The sequence below is a fragment of the Microcaecilia unicolor genome, chromosome 8 (genome assembly GCF_901765095.1).
Source record: "Microcaecilia unicolor chromosome 8, aMicUni1.1, whole genome shotgun sequence".
Taxonomy (NCBI): domain Eukaryota; kingdom Metazoa; phylum Chordata; class Amphibia; order Gymnophiona; family Siphonopidae; genus Microcaecilia; species Microcaecilia unicolor.
In genome coordinates, this window is record NC_044038.1 from 216,096,396 (window position 1) to 216,117,540 (window position 21,145).

At 41.6% G+C, this 21,145-nt stretch overlaps 1 protein-coding gene across 1 annotated transcript in view; it reads right to left on the minus strand.

Annotated features, from left to right (window-relative positions):
• Positions 1–391: 391 nt before the first annotated feature.
• Positions 392–21,145, minus strand: part of PTPN1 (protein tyrosine phosphatase non-receptor type 1) — a 118,455-nt gene continuing 97,701 nt past the window's right edge. The window contains exons 6-9 of the mRNA XM_030213587.1: positions 7,033–7,242; positions 6,374–6,535; positions 5,608–5,840; positions 392–907 (exon numbers count right to left, since the gene is read on the minus strand). Coding sequence (XP_030069447.1) covers positions 700–907; positions 5,608–5,840; positions 6,374–6,535; positions 7,033–7,242 — 813 coding nt within the window. The 3' untranslated portion in view covers positions 392–699. The remainder of the gene's footprint in view (positions 908–5,607; positions 5,841–6,373; positions 6,536–7,032; positions 7,243–21,145) is intronic.

Sequence of the window (21,145 nt, forward strand, 5' to 3'; positions counted from 1 at the left end):
TATACCCAGCTAAACATATGTGCATTGTTGATCCCTGCGCATACTTTTAGTTGGGCAATGGCTTTTGAAAATTGCCCACCATGTGGCCTATTATGGACAACATTATGTATCCCACCTACTGTATACAGTACATGAAAGGGTTTAAATACAGCCCCTTTTTCCCCTTCCTCCCCTTCAAAGTACATTCTTTTGATACGTTTTTTTTCTAATGTTTCTTTTGAAGAGCACAGGGAGAGGGGGGGGGGGGGGGAAGACCAATATCATTAATTATATTTGGTTACAACACTTAGAGAATACAAGCAGATTTCACCTTTGTGCCTAGTTGTATTTTCCTGAAATGTGTCACCACAAATAAGAGAACGGACTTAAGAAAATGTTAAAACAAACAATGTATTGTAATTGTTATTTTTATTAAAAAAAGAAAAAAAAAAAAGAAGGATGTATTTGGCATTTTCTCTGCTTACTCCTGAATATTTTAAGGCCCTGAGATTAGATCATCATCTTCTTGGGACCACAGGGCTACTTAACCCTAGTGCAGCAAATATATATATTTTTTTAAAATCCTATCAAAGTTCCAGCTTTATCTTAGCGATCTGTTTTCTCCGAGTTGAAGCACAGATTCTTCAATTACTTTTCTCGGTTTTGAATGAACTGAATTACCAATCTGTCAAAATGTGGGACTCACTGTACCCATGTCCATTAATGAAAACAAACCCTGTAGAAGAGGTAAGCTCCAGCTGTAAGGAAAGTTAACATACAGACATTTACTACAAATGGCTTCCAATTTGACCATAGATTCTCCTCGTCACCTTCTGCATTTTCTGTTTTCGCATGCTCATCTTTGTGAGGTGAAGTCAGTCGATTTTGATCAACAGTTCTTCTTCTGATTTCAGTGTCTTGACACATGCTGGATACAGGAAACAAACAAACAAAAAAAACGAACAATTTAGAGTTCAGAACAGGCTTCTTCACTGGAAGAAGGCAGAAAAAATATACACTGCACAGTAGAAAGTCTGAAATAAGATCATTGCATCCATGCTTCTAACTGCTTAAAAAGAATACATTGGATCATTTTCATAAATGCTTGCATAGTTACACGGCTAATTTCATTTGAAAACTGTCCCAGGAAAAAGTACACCAATTTGCACTTTTTTTCTGCAGATACCTTTTCCATGTTAAGTGTATACTTTGAAAATGTAAACCTATGAGTGTTTCCTTACTTGACTTAATACTGCCCCCCTAACTCAGGTTAAAGTGTGCTTATTGTAGAGCAATTTTTGTACTTTCAGGGCCCTGTTTACTAAGCCGTGTTATAGGCGCGTTAACATTTTTAACGCATGTTAATCATGTAATCCATATTTACGTGCCTACAATATCCCTACAGGCGCCTACACGGTTAGCGCTCGCTCTGATTGTAGATGCGTTAGCCTTTTTAACGCACGGTAGTAAACAGGGCCCTTAGTTTGTGAAGGGCAGGCAATTTTCAAATTACCTTTTAAACACAGGTAAATGGATTTAAAAATTGCTCTGCCCATACAGTACAATGGTAGATAGATGGAAACCCCATTCACTCATGATCAATAAACCTAAAATGTGAAGTTGATTGCTTAACTATAATGGGGGTTTCTCTATGGACAGTTGGAGAAGGCAGCCACATTTACAGGCGATGTCACTCTGAAGCTCCCAGTTCAGAGCAATGCTTTCTTAGCTCAGGCAAAACCTGAAGGCATTCCTAGATGTGCACAGGGACTCTCATATTCAATCTCGCTCCTCTCTTCGTCAATGTCAACCTATTCTATGGTTTGTGCCAATATAAAAAAACAGTGAGTGGGAAAATATGGCTGCATTCCTTTGCTGTTCATGGAAAAAGCAAACTTACTCTTCTGTAGCATGTGTTCTCTGAGGACAGCAGGCCAAGTATTCTCACAGCTGGGTCACATCATCTGATGGAGCTTGGTGCAGATGCTGACGATATTATCACAGAACTTTCTAGCAGCATGCCACGGCGCATGCAGCTACCCAATGCATGAGGGCAGGTCCCTCAGTCATTTCAAAAAGCTAAAGAATACAACTCCAAGGGGAAGTGGGAGGGTATGTGAGATTATCTGGCCTGCTGTCCTTGGAGAACACCTGCTACAAGTGAATAACTTTGCTTTCTCCGAGGACAAGCCTTTATATTCGCACAGCTGGAAATCCCTAGCTACCAGGCTCAACGAAAACAATGCTAGGATAACTCTGAGGCCCTGAAGTCCATCAATCTGAAAACTAAATACATTCTAGTGGTGAAGGTGCAACCTGGAACAGAACAAAATGGCGCCTGGGGGTGGTGGTGGAGTTGGATTCTAGACACAGGACTGCTTGCCCAAACTAGCTGTCAGTCGGGTATCCTGTTCAAGGCAGTAATGAGATGTGAATGTGTGGACAGATGATGACCATGGCTCTGACATTATGAACCTTGACATGACCCTCTAGTCAGCCCAGCCTGGGCATAAGTAAAGGAAATACAATCTGCTAGCCAATTGGAAATTGTACGTTTGCCGATGGCTACCCCCATCTTGTTTCAGTCAAAGAAACAAAAAGCTGGGTGGACTGTCTATGGGTTTTGGTCCACTCCAGATAGAAGGCTAAGGCTCGCTTGCAATCCAAAGTATGCAGTACACTCACCAGGATGGGCATGTGGTTTGGGGAAAAATGATGGCAGAATGATTGACTGATTAAGAAGGAACTCCGATACTACCTTAAGAAGGAACTTAGGGTGCATGTGGAGAACTACTATATTGTTGTGAAACTTAGTGTAAGGTGGGTAAGCTACTAGGGCCAAAAAGCTCACTAACCTTATAAGTTGCACTTGGTGTTAATGTGCACTAATAGGCAAACATGCATGTAACTGCTCTTGGTTGGTATTCTACGTTTTGTGCTCAAACGACAGAATGCACAACTCCAAGGAGGCGTTGGGGGGAGGGGGGGGGGGGTATGGGCAGGTCAAGAGCATGTCAAGTGATGACAAGAAAGATCATTTTCCAAGACAGAACTTTGGACTAGATCCTACTAATGTTCAAAGGGGCAGATGAGAAATAGGAACAGAATGATATTGAGATCCTATGGTGGAGTTTGGTCCTGGACAAGTGGTGTTGTGCTTATAAGGTTGTACATGGATCTAGTGAGTAAAAGAACGTAAAGACATTGATCTGCCTTCTATTTGCTCATGTTGGGCAAAGGTATAATATCTAATGGGGGGGGGAAGAGAGAAAGGAAATGTGTGCCTCCCCCCCACAAATGGACAGCTGGCTATTTCCTGCATGATAAAGAATTTGAAATGCACCCCTAGTTTTTTGTTCCTAGTATTAATGGTTCTGGTTTCAAGTCGCTATTGCCTGTACTTTGTTGTTTTCGGTGAGACTGGTAGCTAGAGGTTCCCACATGTGAGAAACTCTCTCCTGCTTGTCCTTGGAGAAAATGATGTTACTCACCTATAGCAGGGGTTCTCCGAGGACAGCAGGACAAGTATTCTCAGATACTCTCCCATCTCCCCTAGGAGTTGTATTCTTTATGGTTTTTTTTAATCTAAATGTGGGTTCCATGCAACTCAACTAGGTGAGAAGGAGCTTGTGCATGTGCGGTGTGGGCCTACCAAAGGCTTCTAGAAGATGTAGAACACTGGGCAGCATCTGCACCAGGGTTCCGTCAGGGGATGTCACCCACATGTGAGAATGCTTGTCCTGCTGTCCTCGGAAAACACCTACTACAGGTGAGTAACTTCACTACAAAATGGCACATGCATTTGCCTGTCTTCTTGCTTAAAGAGTTTGTGATATCAAAGTCTTGTAGGTTAAGCAGCATGAGCACCAGATGACTGCTCATGCTGACTGGTCAACAAGACAGTGTTGGGATGTATAGGTATGTCAATTTAACACCAGCCAGAAACAGCACACATTCTCTCTTCCCCATCCCTCAGCCTCTGGCAAATATGTACAGATAATGCACCACAAACTTATTTAAAGAGCACTTAATTTTGCTAGCATGTAGATAGTCCTTCATTCTTTCATCAATAGAACGTTATTAATGCTTTTAGTCTTACAAATTTAAATTACCCAAAGGCTATTAAACGTGTGCAATAAATCTCTAGACAATGCTGAATAGTGGAAAAGCTATGTCAGGGAGCTTATCACTCTACACATACCCTGTTTCCAGAACGTCCTCTAACCTTTCACTACTTTTCAAGAGAAAAGATGTGGGCTATAGGATTATGTCTTTAATGATTTGCAATAATGTGAAGTTACACAAAATTAAAACAGGTTTCCTACTTTAGTAGGTATACTGTGCTTCCAGTGCCATATGCTGTACAGGAGCATTTTTCAAACTCAGCAAAGTTGGGATGCTGTAAGCTTTAATACGTTAAGATGAAGCCAAGTGGCATAACAACTCAACCAGATGCTATATTCTCAAACGTCTACTGCATCAGATGGCGAAATTAACTCTCCAGTTGTGACATGGTCTGCTGGTGTGAAATGGCGGATATAAACAGACACTGAGGCCGACACAAATAAGAAAAGTACTTTCCAATTAATAAAACTAAGAACTTTTTACAAAGCATAAGAAAATACAAAGTTTCTTATTACAGGAGTCAACTACAGAAAATACAGACTGTATACCAAAACAAATTCTAAATTATTTCAAGAAGTTCCACCCTCAACCTGATGAAATCATACCTCTGGGGGCAAGAGGGCAACGGGCTTCTTAAAGCTGCTGACACAATCCTGTTGTTGCCTGCCAATCCTCCTGCCCATTTTCAAATCTCACAGGCCAGTTGTGTTGATTTTCCAGCACAGCTGGCACAAAGAATACAGATTCTTGTCTGGGTGCCAGAACTGCTTGAAAATATTAACTGTATATAGCTGAATTTAAGCCATGCAGTACACTACTGTTCACCAAGACCCCTTTGATGCTTTGCTACTACTAAGCTTTAATTAACTTAACTTGGTGTGCAAAAAAAATGTGCTTCAAACTTTTCTTCAACTCTAGGCAGTACTAGATCAATGTAGGATGTTGAATACCGAGGATATAGAATGCTTGTCAGTGGAGGCCTTGGGGTGAAAGATTGGGTAGTTTGACTGATGGTGGAGAAGGCAGCTACAGTATTTACTTTCATGACTGAGCTATGGGGTACATTCTCATAAAACCACAAACTTGAATTAAACTAAGTGGCTAAGCTGTGGTTGAAAATTAATCTAAAACTGGCTTGGTGCCTTTTCAAAAACTGCCCCGTCTGTGCCTGTATATTAATGAGGTCAGTGTGCCTTTGATTTAGAAATTGTCAGGCATTCATGTACATGTATGTCTAAAGGAGACTAGGAACTATTAGAAGCGTTAAAAAGTAATTCAGGGTGGATCCTTTACTTTTCCGATACCATCAAGCTATGCCCTGTCCCAACCCATCTCAAAGTGGGAACACAGAAAATTAATTGATAAGCTGCATTTGTGGGCCAGCTTGGAGTGCATTTTTTGTTTCACATAGACCAAGGATATGGAATCACACTCCTAAATCTACAGGCATTTATTAATGTGTCGGTGTAAAAACCACACAGTCCATAGATGCAATGCAATTACCTGTTTATGTTGGGCTGTGAAGTTAAGGAAGCTCTCCCATCAGGTACAGTCTCTTCCACAGCATGAATGACACACTTTACTCTCTCTTCTATCTCGTGTTTAGGGAAGAACTCAGACTGTTCAGGCATTCTCCCATTGTGTATTTCTGAGGTACGCTTTGGTGGTCTTGGTGGTGGCGGTGTATGTTCTGGAGGTGGGTCTAAGTCCTCATTGGAAAGTTCTTTCCATTGTTCCTTCAAAGAGAAAACGTATTTATGTATTACTTTTCTTTTTGCTCTATTACTTCAGAGCTTAAAAAAATAGCCAAAATCCAGCAACATGAATCAAATTTGTTGCCCTTTCTGAAAATTGTTATATTAGTTATCTTCTCAGCTACAGCGGCAGTTTTAGTGATTTACTGCCTGAAGGAGGTCTGCAATCTTGTGCATGTTCTTTTAGAATTCTGGAGTGAATACTATCAGGTCTGAGTGATTTGCTACTATTTAGTTTAAAAATGTGCTCTAGCACTCCTTCCACATTCACACCGATTTACTTTAGTTCCTCTGAGTCATGATTCATGAAGGGTGGTTCCAGTATATTTCCCCCAATATCCTTCATCACAAAAACTAAAAGCAAACACCTCCCCTTATTTATTTTATTTGTGCTTGTATCCCACAATTATCCAAAAACGAGTTTTAGTTCAATGTGGCTTACATTTAAAGGTTGTTAGAGATTACATTGATTCAATTATACATTTACTTCTAGTTAATAAACAAAAAACACATACCTGCACTGAAGAGTCACCCATAATGAATTTTGCTCCCTCTATAACAGCCAAGTAAGAGAAACGAAGCTGATCTGATGTCTGGATTAGGCCCATTCTGTACTTCCTCATTTCCAGCAAAACCTGTTTGATGTCCACTGAAGAGGGATCTTTTCTCTTATCCATCTAAATAGAAATAAGCATTCAAACACAACATTTAAAGCTCATAATCAAATATTTGCATAGTTACTGTTAAGTACAAGTATGCACAGAAGTAAAGCAATAGAAGTTACTGATATTTTGACTAGCTTATGAGAGCTAATACTCCCTACATCATGTCAAAACAGAAGAAAGGCTAATAATGATGTCCAGATCTGTCGAGTGTCAGTTTCCTAAAACTAGTCAAGAAATGGATTGTTAAGTGATACCTTTTTACTGGATAAATATTTACTTCCTTATAACATATTTCTTAAGTTGAAATATGTTTTCTGCACCTGATCAGCTGCAAATGAAAGTAGAAGAGTTCTAGCTCCTGGGCTAAAATTCAGACTGCCTACCTGATAAATGATGCAGGCTATTAGTGAAAGGAGTAATGTGTTAACTGTTCTCCCCTGTGAAAATTTGTTTTTAACACTCGCACACACAAGGAAAAGCCACATCACTATATGCAAACTGACTCTTACCAGCAAAAGACAAGTATCAACCAAACAAAAGGTCCCCGATCGGCCAATCCCTGCACTGCAGTGCACCACAATAGGTCCATGTTCTATGTTGAGCGAGCCAGATTCCCGCACTTTAAACAGGAAATTGAGGAATGATGCAGGTGACTCTGGGACTCCAAAATCAGGCCACGTGGTATAGTGAAAGTGCAGGATTTCTCTAGTCTCTTGTGACTGTACAAAATAAATATTTGAGAACAAGAGTTATTTTTGATAATTGTTTTTCAATCTCAATGCTAAACAAATGAGGAATAGTTCTCTGCCAATGTGTTTTAGATATATATGCTAGGTTCAATCATGGAATGAGTCTAATGAAGCATGTCTACGTATTACAGCAGACTACAGATTCCCTCCCTCTGTAAGCTTTTCAGCTTTGGCTGCGTTTTCACTAGTTCTAATTAACTTTGTGTTGGTATGCAGAAGGCTTCATTACATGCCACTAACTGGATCTCCAACCTTTCCTATTTTCGGTAAGGTAACACTGTGATATTGTGCCACAAATCAACATATTTCAAGTCCTATAAATTAAGTTCAAGTTGTGTGTTGAACAGTGGTTTGCTAGTAGTAGTTGTAGAGTTTTGGGATGTTATACACAAAAACACATATTTTAAAAATTACTGGAAAATGTTGACAGACCTTGTGACTGATGTTGTGATCATGCCTGTTGGACACCAATACATTAATTTTCTTGTACTGATTTTTTATTACATTTTAAAAAGTTGTCCTGACCAATGTGGGCTTGCCAGTAGTGACCTTTCCTTGACTGATTTGAGCTGAAGAAAATGAGACTGCTGTATGAAAATGAGACACTGCCATGACTGGAAAACAAGGCACAAGGTGTGAACATTTTATGATGCCTGGTTTCCTTCTGTGGGAAGGACATGGTAAAATTAGGACTTACCTGCTAATTTTCTTTCCTTGAGTCCCATCCGAGTCCACACTTTCCTACCAGCAGATGGACCCAGTGGTTTGAAGACATCATACTGTACAGGGTCCTGTGCAGTCCACAATCAACCAGTATTTCTCTAACAAAGCAAACCAAACTTGCAACCCCCTTAAAAAAAAAAAGCAAGGCGGCCTTGGAATAACCCTTAACCAGGTCAGAAGCTGACTACCAGAGTAAAAACTAATTCAATAGTGAACATTGTAAAAAAAAAAAAAAAAAGCCCAATCTTTCTCATTTTTCATTGCCAACACATAGAAAATAGGGCTGGGTTCTGGACTGGAGAGATTCAAGTAAAGAAAATTAGCAGCTAAGTCCGAATTTCTCCTTCCTCATCATCACTCCAGCCTAGACATATGGAAACTATCAAAGCAAAGATCATATCTTCTCTGGCTTGGACATCCAATCTATAATACTTTACCAAGGCATGAAGATATGACCAAAGTGGCTATCTTACAAACCTCTTGTGGAGGAACAATGGGCTCAGACCTTCAACAATGTATGCCAACGCAATTGCCTTTTTAATCCACCTGTCAATTGTTGCCTTCAAAGCAGCCTCTCCCTTTCTGGGATCACCAAACAGCTGGATCCCTCAATTACTTACAAGTATCTCTGCAACATCCTATGCATGTCTAACAAATGCTGAACTTCTGGGAACCATATCTTTTGCTTCCCTAAACACCAGCAGCGAGACCAACATGAAAAAGTACCACCATGGAAACACAAGAAAAGGCCCTCGACAAGAAAGGGCTTGCAAAGTTAAGATTATTCTGGCCGAATCTATTGCTACCAGAACACTGTTCTCAACATGACATCTTTAAGGAAAGCCTCCCTGATCGGTTCAAAGGTGACCTCACCAACACAGAAAGAACCAGATTTAGATCCTAAGGTGACACTATTGGCTACAAATGCTTCTTACCCCTCAAACACTGATCAACATTCGGAGAGGCGAAAAGGATGGCCCTGAATATGTCACCAAGGTCTATCACTTGAACTCTTAAAGAAGTCAGAGCTAGAGCTAGTCCTTTAAGAAGACCTCCCAGCATAAAGGCTGGTATGTCCCAGGAGAGACACTGCAAAGGGACAAAGGCCCCAAAATCCTGACACCATGCCTTAAATAGTCACCATATTCTGATATACACTTGAGGCGTGAACATCTCCAACTGTAACAAAGTTGCAATCACCTACTTGGAATAGTCTCTTCTCCGTGAATTTGCCCTCTCAAAAGTCAGGCCACAAGACAGAATTGAGATATCTGGTTATTGGACTGAACCCTGAAACAAGAGACCCCCAAGGCTGTTGTAAAAAAATCATCTCCCACTTTCACAAGGTTTACATATTATGGCTTCCTTAACCAGTCTCAGGCCATCATAACCATCAGGCCCAAGAGACCCTCCACTCTTGAAATTACTCTGCCTACCAGTGGCCATGGAGGAAACAAAGCATGCCCTCCGAAGGCCACTGCTGAACAAGTGTCTACACCCTTTGACTGACAATCCTTCCTGTGGCTGAAAAACATTAGCATTATGACATTCTCTGTTGTTGCCATCAAATCCATGATTGTGTGCGGGGGGGGGGGGGGGGGGGGGGGTCCAATTTCTAGACAATGTGATCAGGAAAAGAGTCCACTAGCCACAACTCTCCAGGATCCAATTTCTGTTCAGGAAATCCACCTGAAAATTCTCTACACTGGCTACATGGGCCACCGACAACACTGCAAGGTACTGTTTCACACAATGTAGAAGCCAATCCACTACTATATGCTGGCTTCTTGTGCTGCCCTGGTGGTTGAATATAAGCCACTGCGGTAATGATGTATGACAAACTGCCTTGTTCCACAGCAGTGGAAGAAAGGCACACAGAGCCAGATAAATTGCCCTCATCTCTAAATGGTTAATGGGCCATTTTGCCTTGTTCATTAACCCAGAAGTACCTCTATTTGGTAATGCGCTTCCCAGCCACTTAAAGCTGGCAACTGCCATGACCACAACCCTGTCCAGAGTCTCCAAGTCCATAGGTTTTACCAAATTCTCCTTCAGCAACTAAGAGAGACTGGACCTTGCTACCTCTCGAAAGGGATGCCTCACTTGTAGGTCCTGCAACTGGGATGACCATCAGGAGAGAAGAAACCTCTGTAATGGGCTCATGTGTACTCTGGCTGATAGCACCAAGTCCAAGGCCGTTGTCATAGACATCAGAACCTGGAAATAATTCCAAATCCCAGGCTGGCCCACCTGCAGCAAGGCTTGAATCTGCATCCTACCTGAAGAATTTTTCCCTTGTTAAGAATATCTTGCCTCTCCATGTATCAAAGGGAGCCCCCAAGTACTCCAGATTGCTCTTGACACTGTTCACGACTCAGCTGAACTCCTGCAAGAACCAAATCACCTGAGCTGTTGCTGCTTCACTCTCCCTGTAAGACTTCACCTATCAACCAGCTGTTGAAATATGGATGAACCAATATTCCTTCCTTCTGGACTATGGCCACTACTACCCATCATCACTTTGGAGAAAGACCTTGGGGCTGTGGCTAACCCAAACAGAAGGGGCCTGGAAATGAAAATGTTTCCTCAGGATTGCAAAGGAAAGGTATCTCTGGTAGTCTAGTCTATTAGGGATGTGAAAATAAGCCTCTGTGAGATCTAAGAAGGTCAAAACTCTCCCTGTTGAACTGCCATTATCAGGACCCACAGAATTTCCATCTGGAACCTTGGAACTCAACACTTTGATAACTTGTTTCAAGTCCAAAACTGGATGTGCCTTCATTCTTTGGCACCACTAAATAAAAGTACCACCTCCCAAGCCCCCAGTCCTCTGGGGAACTGTAATGATGGCTTCTATAATCAACAACTTCTTCAGAGTGCCCCTGACTGACCCACTCTTGAGGGGACTGGCATGGAGGCTTTTAAAAAAGCATCAGAATGGAAGAGAGCCAGCTTCAGAACGTATCCCTGGCAGACACCCTTGAGCACCCACTGTTTTGAGGTGAAGTGGGCCCATCAGGGTTGTGGAGTTGGTACACCAAACCTTCAACTCAGATTCCTCTATTTTTCTACTACCTGACTGACTCCAACTCCTACTGATATCAGGCCTTCATTTTTTTTTTTTTGGTTTGAATATAAAGTACTGGTAACTATTTACCAGTAGTCTAAATCCAGGAGTATCTATCTATCTATCTATATATATAGATATATATACACCTCATATATTATTAAGTTTGTATTTTGAAGCTGGAGTCAGAATCAGTACATGTTACCAACTCTGACTCCTCCCAAAATTGCTTCTGACTCCAAATCCACAGCCCTAAGTGCCTGCCTACTGGCAAGACCAGGACCATAAGCTCCCAAATCCTTGTTGCACAGCTTGGGCCCCAAGGAGCCTCTTTCTCTGCATCAGACTCCACAAAGATTGGCCACTAGACAGGAACCTGCTTTGCTGAAGCACTGAGGATACTTCAAGAATTCATGAAAATGCCCCCTAGCTGAAGAAACATCTTATCCTTGGTGAACTCTGCATCTTAAACTCAGCCAAGACCTTTACCAACTTCTCTACATGCTCACCCTACAACAGCTTATTCTTAAAGGGAAGCTTACTGAACTGCGTCAGATGCCACACCTGCCAACCAACTTTTAAACCACAGTAGGCAGCATATTGTCAACACCACAGCCAAGCTCTTATGAAGTCATACATCTGCTGTAAAAGCAGATGGCTACCTTTAAATGTGCCACTTCCAAAATATTCTCCAAGGCATCAGCTGGGGACCCTCAAGATAAGTCCACCACAGAAATGCCTTTGCCACATAACCTCTATATATAGTTGCCTGCAGGGCCAAAGCAGACACTTCAAATTACTGTTTCAACAATGTCTTCATCCATTGATCCTGTAGATCCTTAAGAGCTCCTCTCCCTTCCATTGTGTCTTCTTAATCACAGCCAACACCAGAGTGTCTACCATGGGAAATGATAGCTTTTGGTCTATAGCCCGGAGTGTGGGAAATCTTGTCTGTTTAACCTGTTTTTTGTATATATTGATTTTATGCTAACATCTAGCAGATCTTTGTAGGTATTTTTGAACGGCTTTCTGCTGAGTGTGGGTTAGGTCTCTCCTTTCACCAAAGGAGTTCCTTTCTTGTTTTTTTTACTGATTTTATTATTAGTTATGTAAACCGCTCTGATTTGCAAAGGCAAGCAGTATATCAAGCTTTTTAATAAAGATACGGATAGCCTCTCCTCCTCCAAACACAGGAATTGTACAGTCTATCCATAGATCTGCCCAGTTAGGCTAGCATCTAGTGTATCCAATTCCACCATATTCCACCACAATCATATCCTCAACTGCTCTATGATCAGGAAAGGCTTTAGCCAACTCCCAGATCCCTTCTAATAATGAATCTTCTGCAGCCTCAGATGAACAGTCCTCAGAAATCTTCAAAACAGCGTGGGTCCTGCAAGTTAAGACACCTACTCATCCCTTCCAAAAATTCACAACATAGTTGATCTTGTCACACCGGAATCTACCCTTCTTCCAGAGGGTTTTCCATGAACTCTGCTACGTCACTGAACAGACTCTCCAATGGATCTAAGGAATCCCAAATTCCAAGAACCTCATCTTAATTGATGTAGCCCCTTCTCAGAATGCTTACCAGGAGGACTACACTAGGTACTCCTAAGCTAACCTCCTCCTTTAAACACCACCACCGCATTCTACACCCCTGAACAGAACCAGCTTATCTAAACGTTCTGGCTTATCCTAAGAGCATGAACCCTGGGAAGCTCAAAATTTGGAAAAAAAAATCTAGGTTAGCCACAGGCTACACAGGTAAATGCATTCTACAATCTGCTAGAGACTGAGAAATACTGGCTATGGACTGCATAAGACCGTACAGAGGGTGATATCAAACCAGTGGTTCTCAATCTGTCTGCTGGAAGGAGAATGTAAACCCTCACATCTGGACTGGACTGATGAGGAGGAACTGTACAGTTATAGTGTTTGCTAATGTGAATAAGTGTAATAAATGCATAATTAAATATTAGGAGATCTTTCTCTCTATAAGAAGCCAAGCAAGAACAACACACAGCCTTTGTTTGGACACTGTTTTCTTGTTTTTTGATAGATGCATCAAGAAAAATAAATTTAAACAGAGACAGTAACCAATAGCAAGGCAGCTTCAAGACTGACTAATGACATCACGATGTGCTCCAACCGTCCCAATGTTTTTTTTTTTAATAGAAATGAACTGGCATGTCACCTATAGAGAACAAAAGGGGGAATTTAATTATCAAGGCATCAAGGGCACATGAAAATTGTGAGCTAGGAGTCACTGGATGCTTTATCTGTGGCATACAGATTTAAGATAGAATCTATAGGAAACAAAGGATTAAAAAAAAAAAAAAAGAGGCCTTGCTCACAGGCATGGTGGAAACCATAAAGGAAATGGAGAGGACAATGCATAGTAACAGAGCACCAGAGGTGGTTACCTTCAGATTTTCGATTTAGGTATTTGGAGTTTAGCTGAACCTTAAGAGATGGATGTTAACATTAGATGGAGAGACCAGGTACCAAAATGTCAGTGTCTGGTATGCAAAGATCCAGCCACAAAAACTAGCACCAATAATTGCGAGCAAACAGTATGAATCAAAACCTAAGCAAATTTTTGCTATATTTGTGTCCATCAGACATTTACAGAATAATATTTCTTCATGGAAACGTGACACACACTTTATGAAATTAGAAGCCAAGATAGCTGCAGTTCTAGCTGTATGTGGGACAAAAAGTCACCGTCACCTCTTCACAATTACACATCTACCTACTTAATCCTGTAAGATGAGACTCAAGAACCTAATACATATTTCTTAGAGAGGAGTGGCAAGAGTGACACAAACGACATTCAAATACCTCAAAAAGTTGGGGGGGAAAAGGGGGAAATGAAGCATATCTTTTTCAGCTGAAAAAAATACTCTAAAACGTGAGGTCACGATAAGAAGTCAAAAGGGGGTATACTCAGCAGCAGCATTTACAAATATATAAATGCACTTAGTCTTTAAACGTGTAGTATCCCTCTGTCTGCATGGTTCTGGTTCTGACCACAAGGGGGCACTCTTGGCCACAGAATGTTGACAATACTAAAGTATCCAAAAGTGCTGGGGAGGCAGAGGACCACATGTCTTCAACTGAATTTTCAATGCACTGCCACTAGTTAGAAGATATTTCTTCCAGGAAATGGGGGTGGATACTTGAACAGCCTCTCTGCAGGTGGAAGCAACAAAAGCAGTAGCAGAATTCAAGAAAGCTTAACAAACATTAGGGATTCCTAACTGCAAAGTGAATGGGAAGCCATAGATGACCCCTTTTTACAATGGAAGATATTAGCCATCTACGTTGTGGGGTATACGTTTCAGTAAAAGTACATGCCACACTGGGAAAAGACCAAGGGTCCATCAAGCCCAGCATCCTGTCCACGACAGCGGCCAATCCAGGCCAAGGCCACCTGGCAAGCTTCCCAAACGTACAAACATTCTATACATGTTATTCCCGGAATTGTGGATTTTCCCCAAGTCCATTTAGTAGCGGTTTGTGGACTTGTCCTTTAGGAAACCGTCTAACCCCCTTTTAAACTCTGCCAAGCTAACCGCCTTCACCATGTTCTCCATCAACGAATTCCAGAGTTTAATTACGCGTTGGGTGAAGAAACATTTTCTCCGATTTGTTTTAAATTTACTACACTGTAGTTTCATTGCATGCCCCCTAGTCCTAGTATTTTTGGAAAGCGTGAACAGACGCTTCACATCCACCTGTTCCACTCCACTCATTATTTTATATACCTCTATCATGTCTCCCCTCAGCCGTCTCTTCTCCAAGCTGAAAAGCCCTAACCTCCTTAGTCTTTCTTCATAGGGAAGTCGTCCCATCCCCGCTATCATTTTAGTCGCTCTTCGCTGCACCTTTTCCAATTCCACTATATCTTTCTTGAGATGCGGCGACCAGAATTGAACACAATACTCAAGGTGCGGTCGCACCATGGAGCGATATAACGGCATTATAACATCCTCACACCTGTTTTCCAAACCTTTCCTAATAATACCCAACATTCTATTCGCTTTCCGAGCCGCAGAAGCACACTGAGCAGAAGGTTTCAGTGTATCATCGACGACGACACCCAGATCCCTTTCTTGGTCCGTAACTCCCAACGTGGAACCTTGCATGACGTAGCTATAATTCGGGTTCTTTTTTCCCACATGCATCACCTTGCACTTGTTCACATTAAACGTCATCTGCCATTTAGCCGCCCAGTCTCCCAGTCTCGTAAGGTCCTTCTGTAATTTTTTTATAATCCTGTCACGAGTTAACGACTTTGAATAACTTTGTGTCATCAGCAAATTTAATTACCTCGCTAGTTACTCCCATCTCTAAATCATTTATAAATATATTAAAAAGCAGCGGTCCTAGCACAGACCCCAGAGGAACCCCACTGACTACCCTTCTCCATTGTGAACACTGCCCATTTAACCCCGCTCTCTGTTTCCTTTCCTTCAACCAGTTTTTAATCCACAATAGGACTTTTCCTCCTATCCCATGACCCTCCAATTTCCTCTGTAGCCTTTCATGAGGTACCTTGTCAAACGCCTTTTTGAAAATCCAGATACACAATATCAACCGGCTCCCCTATGTCCACATGTTTGTTTACTCCTTCAAAGAATTGAAGTAAATTGGTCAGGCAAGATTTCCCCACACAAAAGCCATGCTGACTCGGTCTCAGTAATCCATGTCCTCGGATGTGCTCTGTAATTTTGTTTTTAATAATAGCCTCTACCATTTTCCCCGGCACCGACGTCAGACTCACTGGTCTATAATTTCCCGGATCTCCCCTGGAACCTTTTTTAAAAATGGGCATTACATTGGGCATCCTCCAATCTTCCGGTACCACGCTCAATTTTAAGAAACAAGCAATGCCTGAATCAGCTTTAATCTGTATATATGTAGGCATGGACACTGCCCGATTTTTCTTTAGGCTATAGAGGCTATGAATCAGTGAATAGCTGAAATAATGCAAAAAGTGGACATGGCCCGCTTTTGCTCTGAAGGGCTTAGATCTTGTTGTGGGATCCTGGAATTCCACTGGAAAAGCAATCACATAAGCCCATGTCAAATTATTATACTGGTTCTCCTTTTTTTTCTGCATACTGTTCAAGCTCCTGTACACACTTATAAATACCTCCATTCTGAGGCTTTTTATTGCCACTTTTCATAAACTCCATTCATCAGGCTAGCTTCTCTCATTTCTACCCTCTTCCTACACTACCAATTCCCAACTCTTGTTATATTCAAGTTCCATGTACCACCCTCCATACACACACCTTTTTGAGTTTCTTTTAAATCCTTCAAACATGGCTCTCCCTTGTTGATTTAGCCATGTTTATTATTATAAGTACATAAGTACATAAGTACATAAGTAGTGCCATACTGGGAAAGACCAAAGGTCCATCTAGCCCAGCATCCTGTCACCGACAGTGGCCAATCCAGGTCAAGGGCACCTGGCACGCTCCCCAAACGTAAAAACATTCCAGACAAGTTATACCTAAAAATGAGGAATTTTTCCAGTCCATTTAATAGCGGTCTATGGACTTGTCCTTTAGGAATCTATCTAACCCCTTTTTAAACTCCGTCAAGCTAACCGCCCGTACCACGTTCTCCGGCAATGAATTCCAGAGTCTAATTACACGTTGGGTGAAGAAAAATTTTCTCCGATTCGTTTTAAATTTACCACACTGTAGCTTCAACTCATGCCCTCTAGTCCTAGTATTTTTGGATAGCGTGAACAGTCGCTTCACATCCACCCGATCCATTCCACTCATTATTTTATACACTTCTATCATATCTCCCCTCAGCCGTCTCTTCTCCAAGCTGAAAAGCCCTAGCCTTCTCAGCCTCTCTTCATAGGAAAGTCGTCCCATCCCCACTATCATTTTCGTCGCCCTTCGCTGTACCTTTTCCAATTCTACTATATCTTTTTTGAGATACGGAGACCAGTACTGAACACAATACTCCAGGTGCGGTCGCACCATGGAGCGATACAACGGCATTATAACATCCGCACACCTGGACTCCATACCCTTCTTAATAACACCCAACATTCTATTCGCTTTCCTAGCCGCAGCAGCACACTGAGCAGAAGGTTTCAGCGTATCATCGACGACGACACCCAGATCCCTTTCTTGATCCGTAACTCCTAACGCGGAACCTTGCAAGACGTAGCTATAATTCGGGTTCCTCTTACCCACATGCATCACTTTGCACTTGTCAACATTGAACTTCATCTGCCACTTGCACGCCCATTCTCCCAGTCTCGCAAGGTCCTCCTGTAATCGTTCACATTCCTCCTGCGACTTGACGACCCTGAATAATTTTGTGTCATCGGCGAATTTAATTACCTCACTAGTTATTCCCATCTCTAGGTCATTTATAAATACATTAAAAAGCAACGGACCCAGCACAGACCCCTGCGGGACCCCACTAACTACCCTCCTCCACTGAGAATACTGGCCACGCAATCCTACTCTCTGCTTCCTATCTTTCAACCAGTTCTTAATCCATAATAATACCCTACCTCCGATTCCATGACTCTGCAATTTCTTCAGGAGTCTTTCGTGCGGCACTTTGTCAAACGCCTTCTGAAAATCCAGATATACAATATCAACCGGCTCCCCATTGTCCACATGTTTGCTTACCCCCTCAAAAAAATGCATTAGATTGGTGAGGCAAGACTTCCCTTCACTAAATCCGTGCTGACTTTGTCTCATCAGTCCATGTTTTTGTATATGCTCTGCAATTTTATTCTTAATAATAGCCTCCACCATCTTGCCCGGCACCGACGTCAGACTCACCGGTCTATAATTTCCCGGATCTCCTCTGGAACCTTTCTTAAAAATCGGAGTAACATTGGCTACCCTCCAGTCTTCCGGTATTACACTCGATTTTAGGGACAGATTGCATATTTCTAACAGTAGCTCCGCAAGTTCATTTTTTAGTTCTATTAATACTCTGGGATGAATACCATCAGGTCCCGGTGATTTACTACTCTTCAGCTTGCTGAACTGACCCATTACATCCTCCAAGGTTACAGAGAATTTGTTTAGTTTCTCCGACTCACCCGCTTCAAATATTCTTTCCGGCACCGGTGTCCCCCCCAAATCCTCCTCGGTGAAGACCGAAGCAAAGAATTCATTTAATTTCTCCGCTACGGCTTTGTCCTCCTTGATCGCCCCTTTAACACCATTTTCGTCCAGCGGCCCAACCGACTCTTTGGCCGGTTTCCTGCTTTTAATGTATCTAAAAAAGTTTTTACTATGTATTTTTGCTTCCAACGCTAATTTCTTCTCAAAGTCCTTTTTTGCCCTCCTTATCTCCGCTTTGCATTTGGCTTGGCATTCCTTATGATCTATCCTGTTACTTTCAGTTGGTTCTCTTCTCCACTTTCTGAAGGATTGTTTTTTGGCTCTAATGATTTCCTTTATCTTACTGTTTAGCCACGCCGGCTGACGTTTAGTCTTTTTTCCCTTTTTTCTAATACGTGGAATATATTTGTCCTGAACCTCCAGGATGGTGTTTTTAAACAGCATCCACGCCTGATGCAAGTTTTTTACTCTGCGAGCTGCTCCTTTCAGTCTTTTTTTCACCATTTTTCTCATTTTGTCGTAATCACCCTTTCTATAGTTAAACGCTAGCGTACTTGATTTCCTAGTTTCACTTCCTTCAATGCCAATATCAAAACCGATCATATTATGATCACTGTTATTATACAAGTATGATAAGTTTCCTGAAGCCCTCAATGTGTCTTTTTTTGTGCATCTTGACTAGACTTCAAGCAAAATACCAAAACAACAAAACTCATCATATATGTAGCACTACAAAAACCAACAGTAAATCAGTCTCTATCTTAGGTCATATTCCATTTCTCTATGTTAATCTGCCTATAACCTTAACTGATTAAAAGCTGAATTTCTGAATAAAAGACAACTGATTACCTCTAATTGTTCTCTGATGAAATAGTACAAACAGCCATACTGCTGGGTCACATGACCTGTGTTATATGTTACATCATGGGATTTTAGGCACCTTTTTAAATCATTGACTTTCTTTTTGGCCATAGTTTGAAAAGAAAAACTTGACCCACAATCAAAAGATAAAAATGTTAAAAACAAAGCAAAGTTCTAATTGGAAAAAAATTCACAACTGATCCACAACTGAAGTGATGCAAAGGGGAAAAAAACACAACCCCCCCCCCCCCAACAGGCAGAAAACACCCTAGCTGGTGACCCTGAGAGTGGCAGAAGCCCTCGAACAGGGGCATCAACCAGCAGGACATGCTTATTTCTCTAATGGTTGAAAATGAAATGCTACACAGCTTAAGAAGAATCTTCTGACCAGTGACTTCTGTCTTGGTATTTGATATGGAATGCTCTAGCTTCCAGGTTTTCTTGCATGATTGATGATCAATATGCATTCTTGTTTTTTTCATTGCTCCTCTTTGTGAGTTGGAATGGCTTGTATTAAAGTGTCCATACATATTTTTATGAAATCTTCTATTTCACATGTATGATTGTGTTGTTTTCTTTTTCTTGGATTATTTTGGTGAATTTTATTGAAAACGTCAAGTTAAAAATAATCATTATCAATCAGAATGGCTCACTGTGGCGGTTGGTCAGAGAAAATGGCTGTTCCTCTCTGTGGGAACTTCAAGGGAAGACATGTCTTCCCACTAGCAATATTTTTGCCAAATTCTTCCTTCTGATGTTGATCTTTTTCTGGCTGGAAATAAAATTATTTCTAAATTGGCTTAGGGTTTTTTCCCCCTTTTTTTTGCATGATTTATAGAGGAAGTAAATATCCTTGGGAATTCATTCAACTATGATCACTTAATTTCTCTTTCGGGTACTATTTTCCAATCTTGCTGCCTTTTAGTCATCTCTAACACATTCAGTAGGTCAGGCAGTAAGAAAAAAATGAAATGTATGCTGGTCCTGAAAATGGTACAAGCCCTTACCATAAAATGCATTTCATATCAGTTGATGGAAGTATTTCTTCACGGAGAGAGTGGTGGATGCTTGGAATGCCCTCCTGCGGGAGGTGGTGGAGATGAAAACGGTAACGGAATTCAAACATGATTGGGATAAACATAAAGGAATCCTGTTCAGAAGGAATGGATCCTCGGGAGCTTAACCGAGATTGGATAGCAGAACCGGTAGTGGGAGGCGGGGCTGGAGGTTGGGAGGCGGGGATAGTGCGGGGCAGACTTATACGGTCTGTGCCAGAGCCGGTGGTGGGAGACGGGGATAGTGCTGGGCAGACTTATACGGTCTGTGCCAGAGCCAGTGGTGGGAGACAGGGATAGTGCTGGCCAGACTTATACGGTCAGTGCCAGAGCCGGTGGTGGGAGGCGGGGATAGTGCTGGGCAGACTTATACGGTCTGTGCCCTGAAGAGCATAGGTACAAATCAAAGTAGGGTATACACAAAAAGAAGCACACATGAGTTGTCTTGTTGGGCAGACTGGATGGACCATGCAGGTCTTTTTCTGCCGTCATCTACTATGTTACTATATGTTACTATGATGGAAGGAGGGGGGAGTCACTGCATCAGAAATACTGTAAGAATAAAAAATGAAGATGACAGTGCTTGGCATGGTCTGCCAGAGGTGGGGATGGAGGCAGCTGCCACCACTATAATAAGAATAAGACTGTGTAAAGACAGATATAGAGGACAGAGGTATAAACCTGGTTGAGAAGTTGTAAAAAAGATATAATGGGATGAGTGAGACTGCTATTGATTTATGCATCGGGATTTATGTGATCACCTACCCAAAGTCAGAGAAACATGGAGAACTGAGCAGATCAGTGAGAGCCAACTTGTCCTTGTCTGTCATCAACTGTAAACTGTGTTTCTGTATAGAGCACTGTGATCGCATTTCTTTACACTTTAATACCTACAGGGGCCCTTTTACTAAAAGGCATTAAAATCTGGACAATGTGTTTTAACATAAGAGTTTCCTGTGCGCTAAGCCCATTAACATAGCAGTATTTAGGGCTATATATATTTTTTTTTTTAAGTTAATTTTTTTGCAGGTCCTGCATGCTAATAG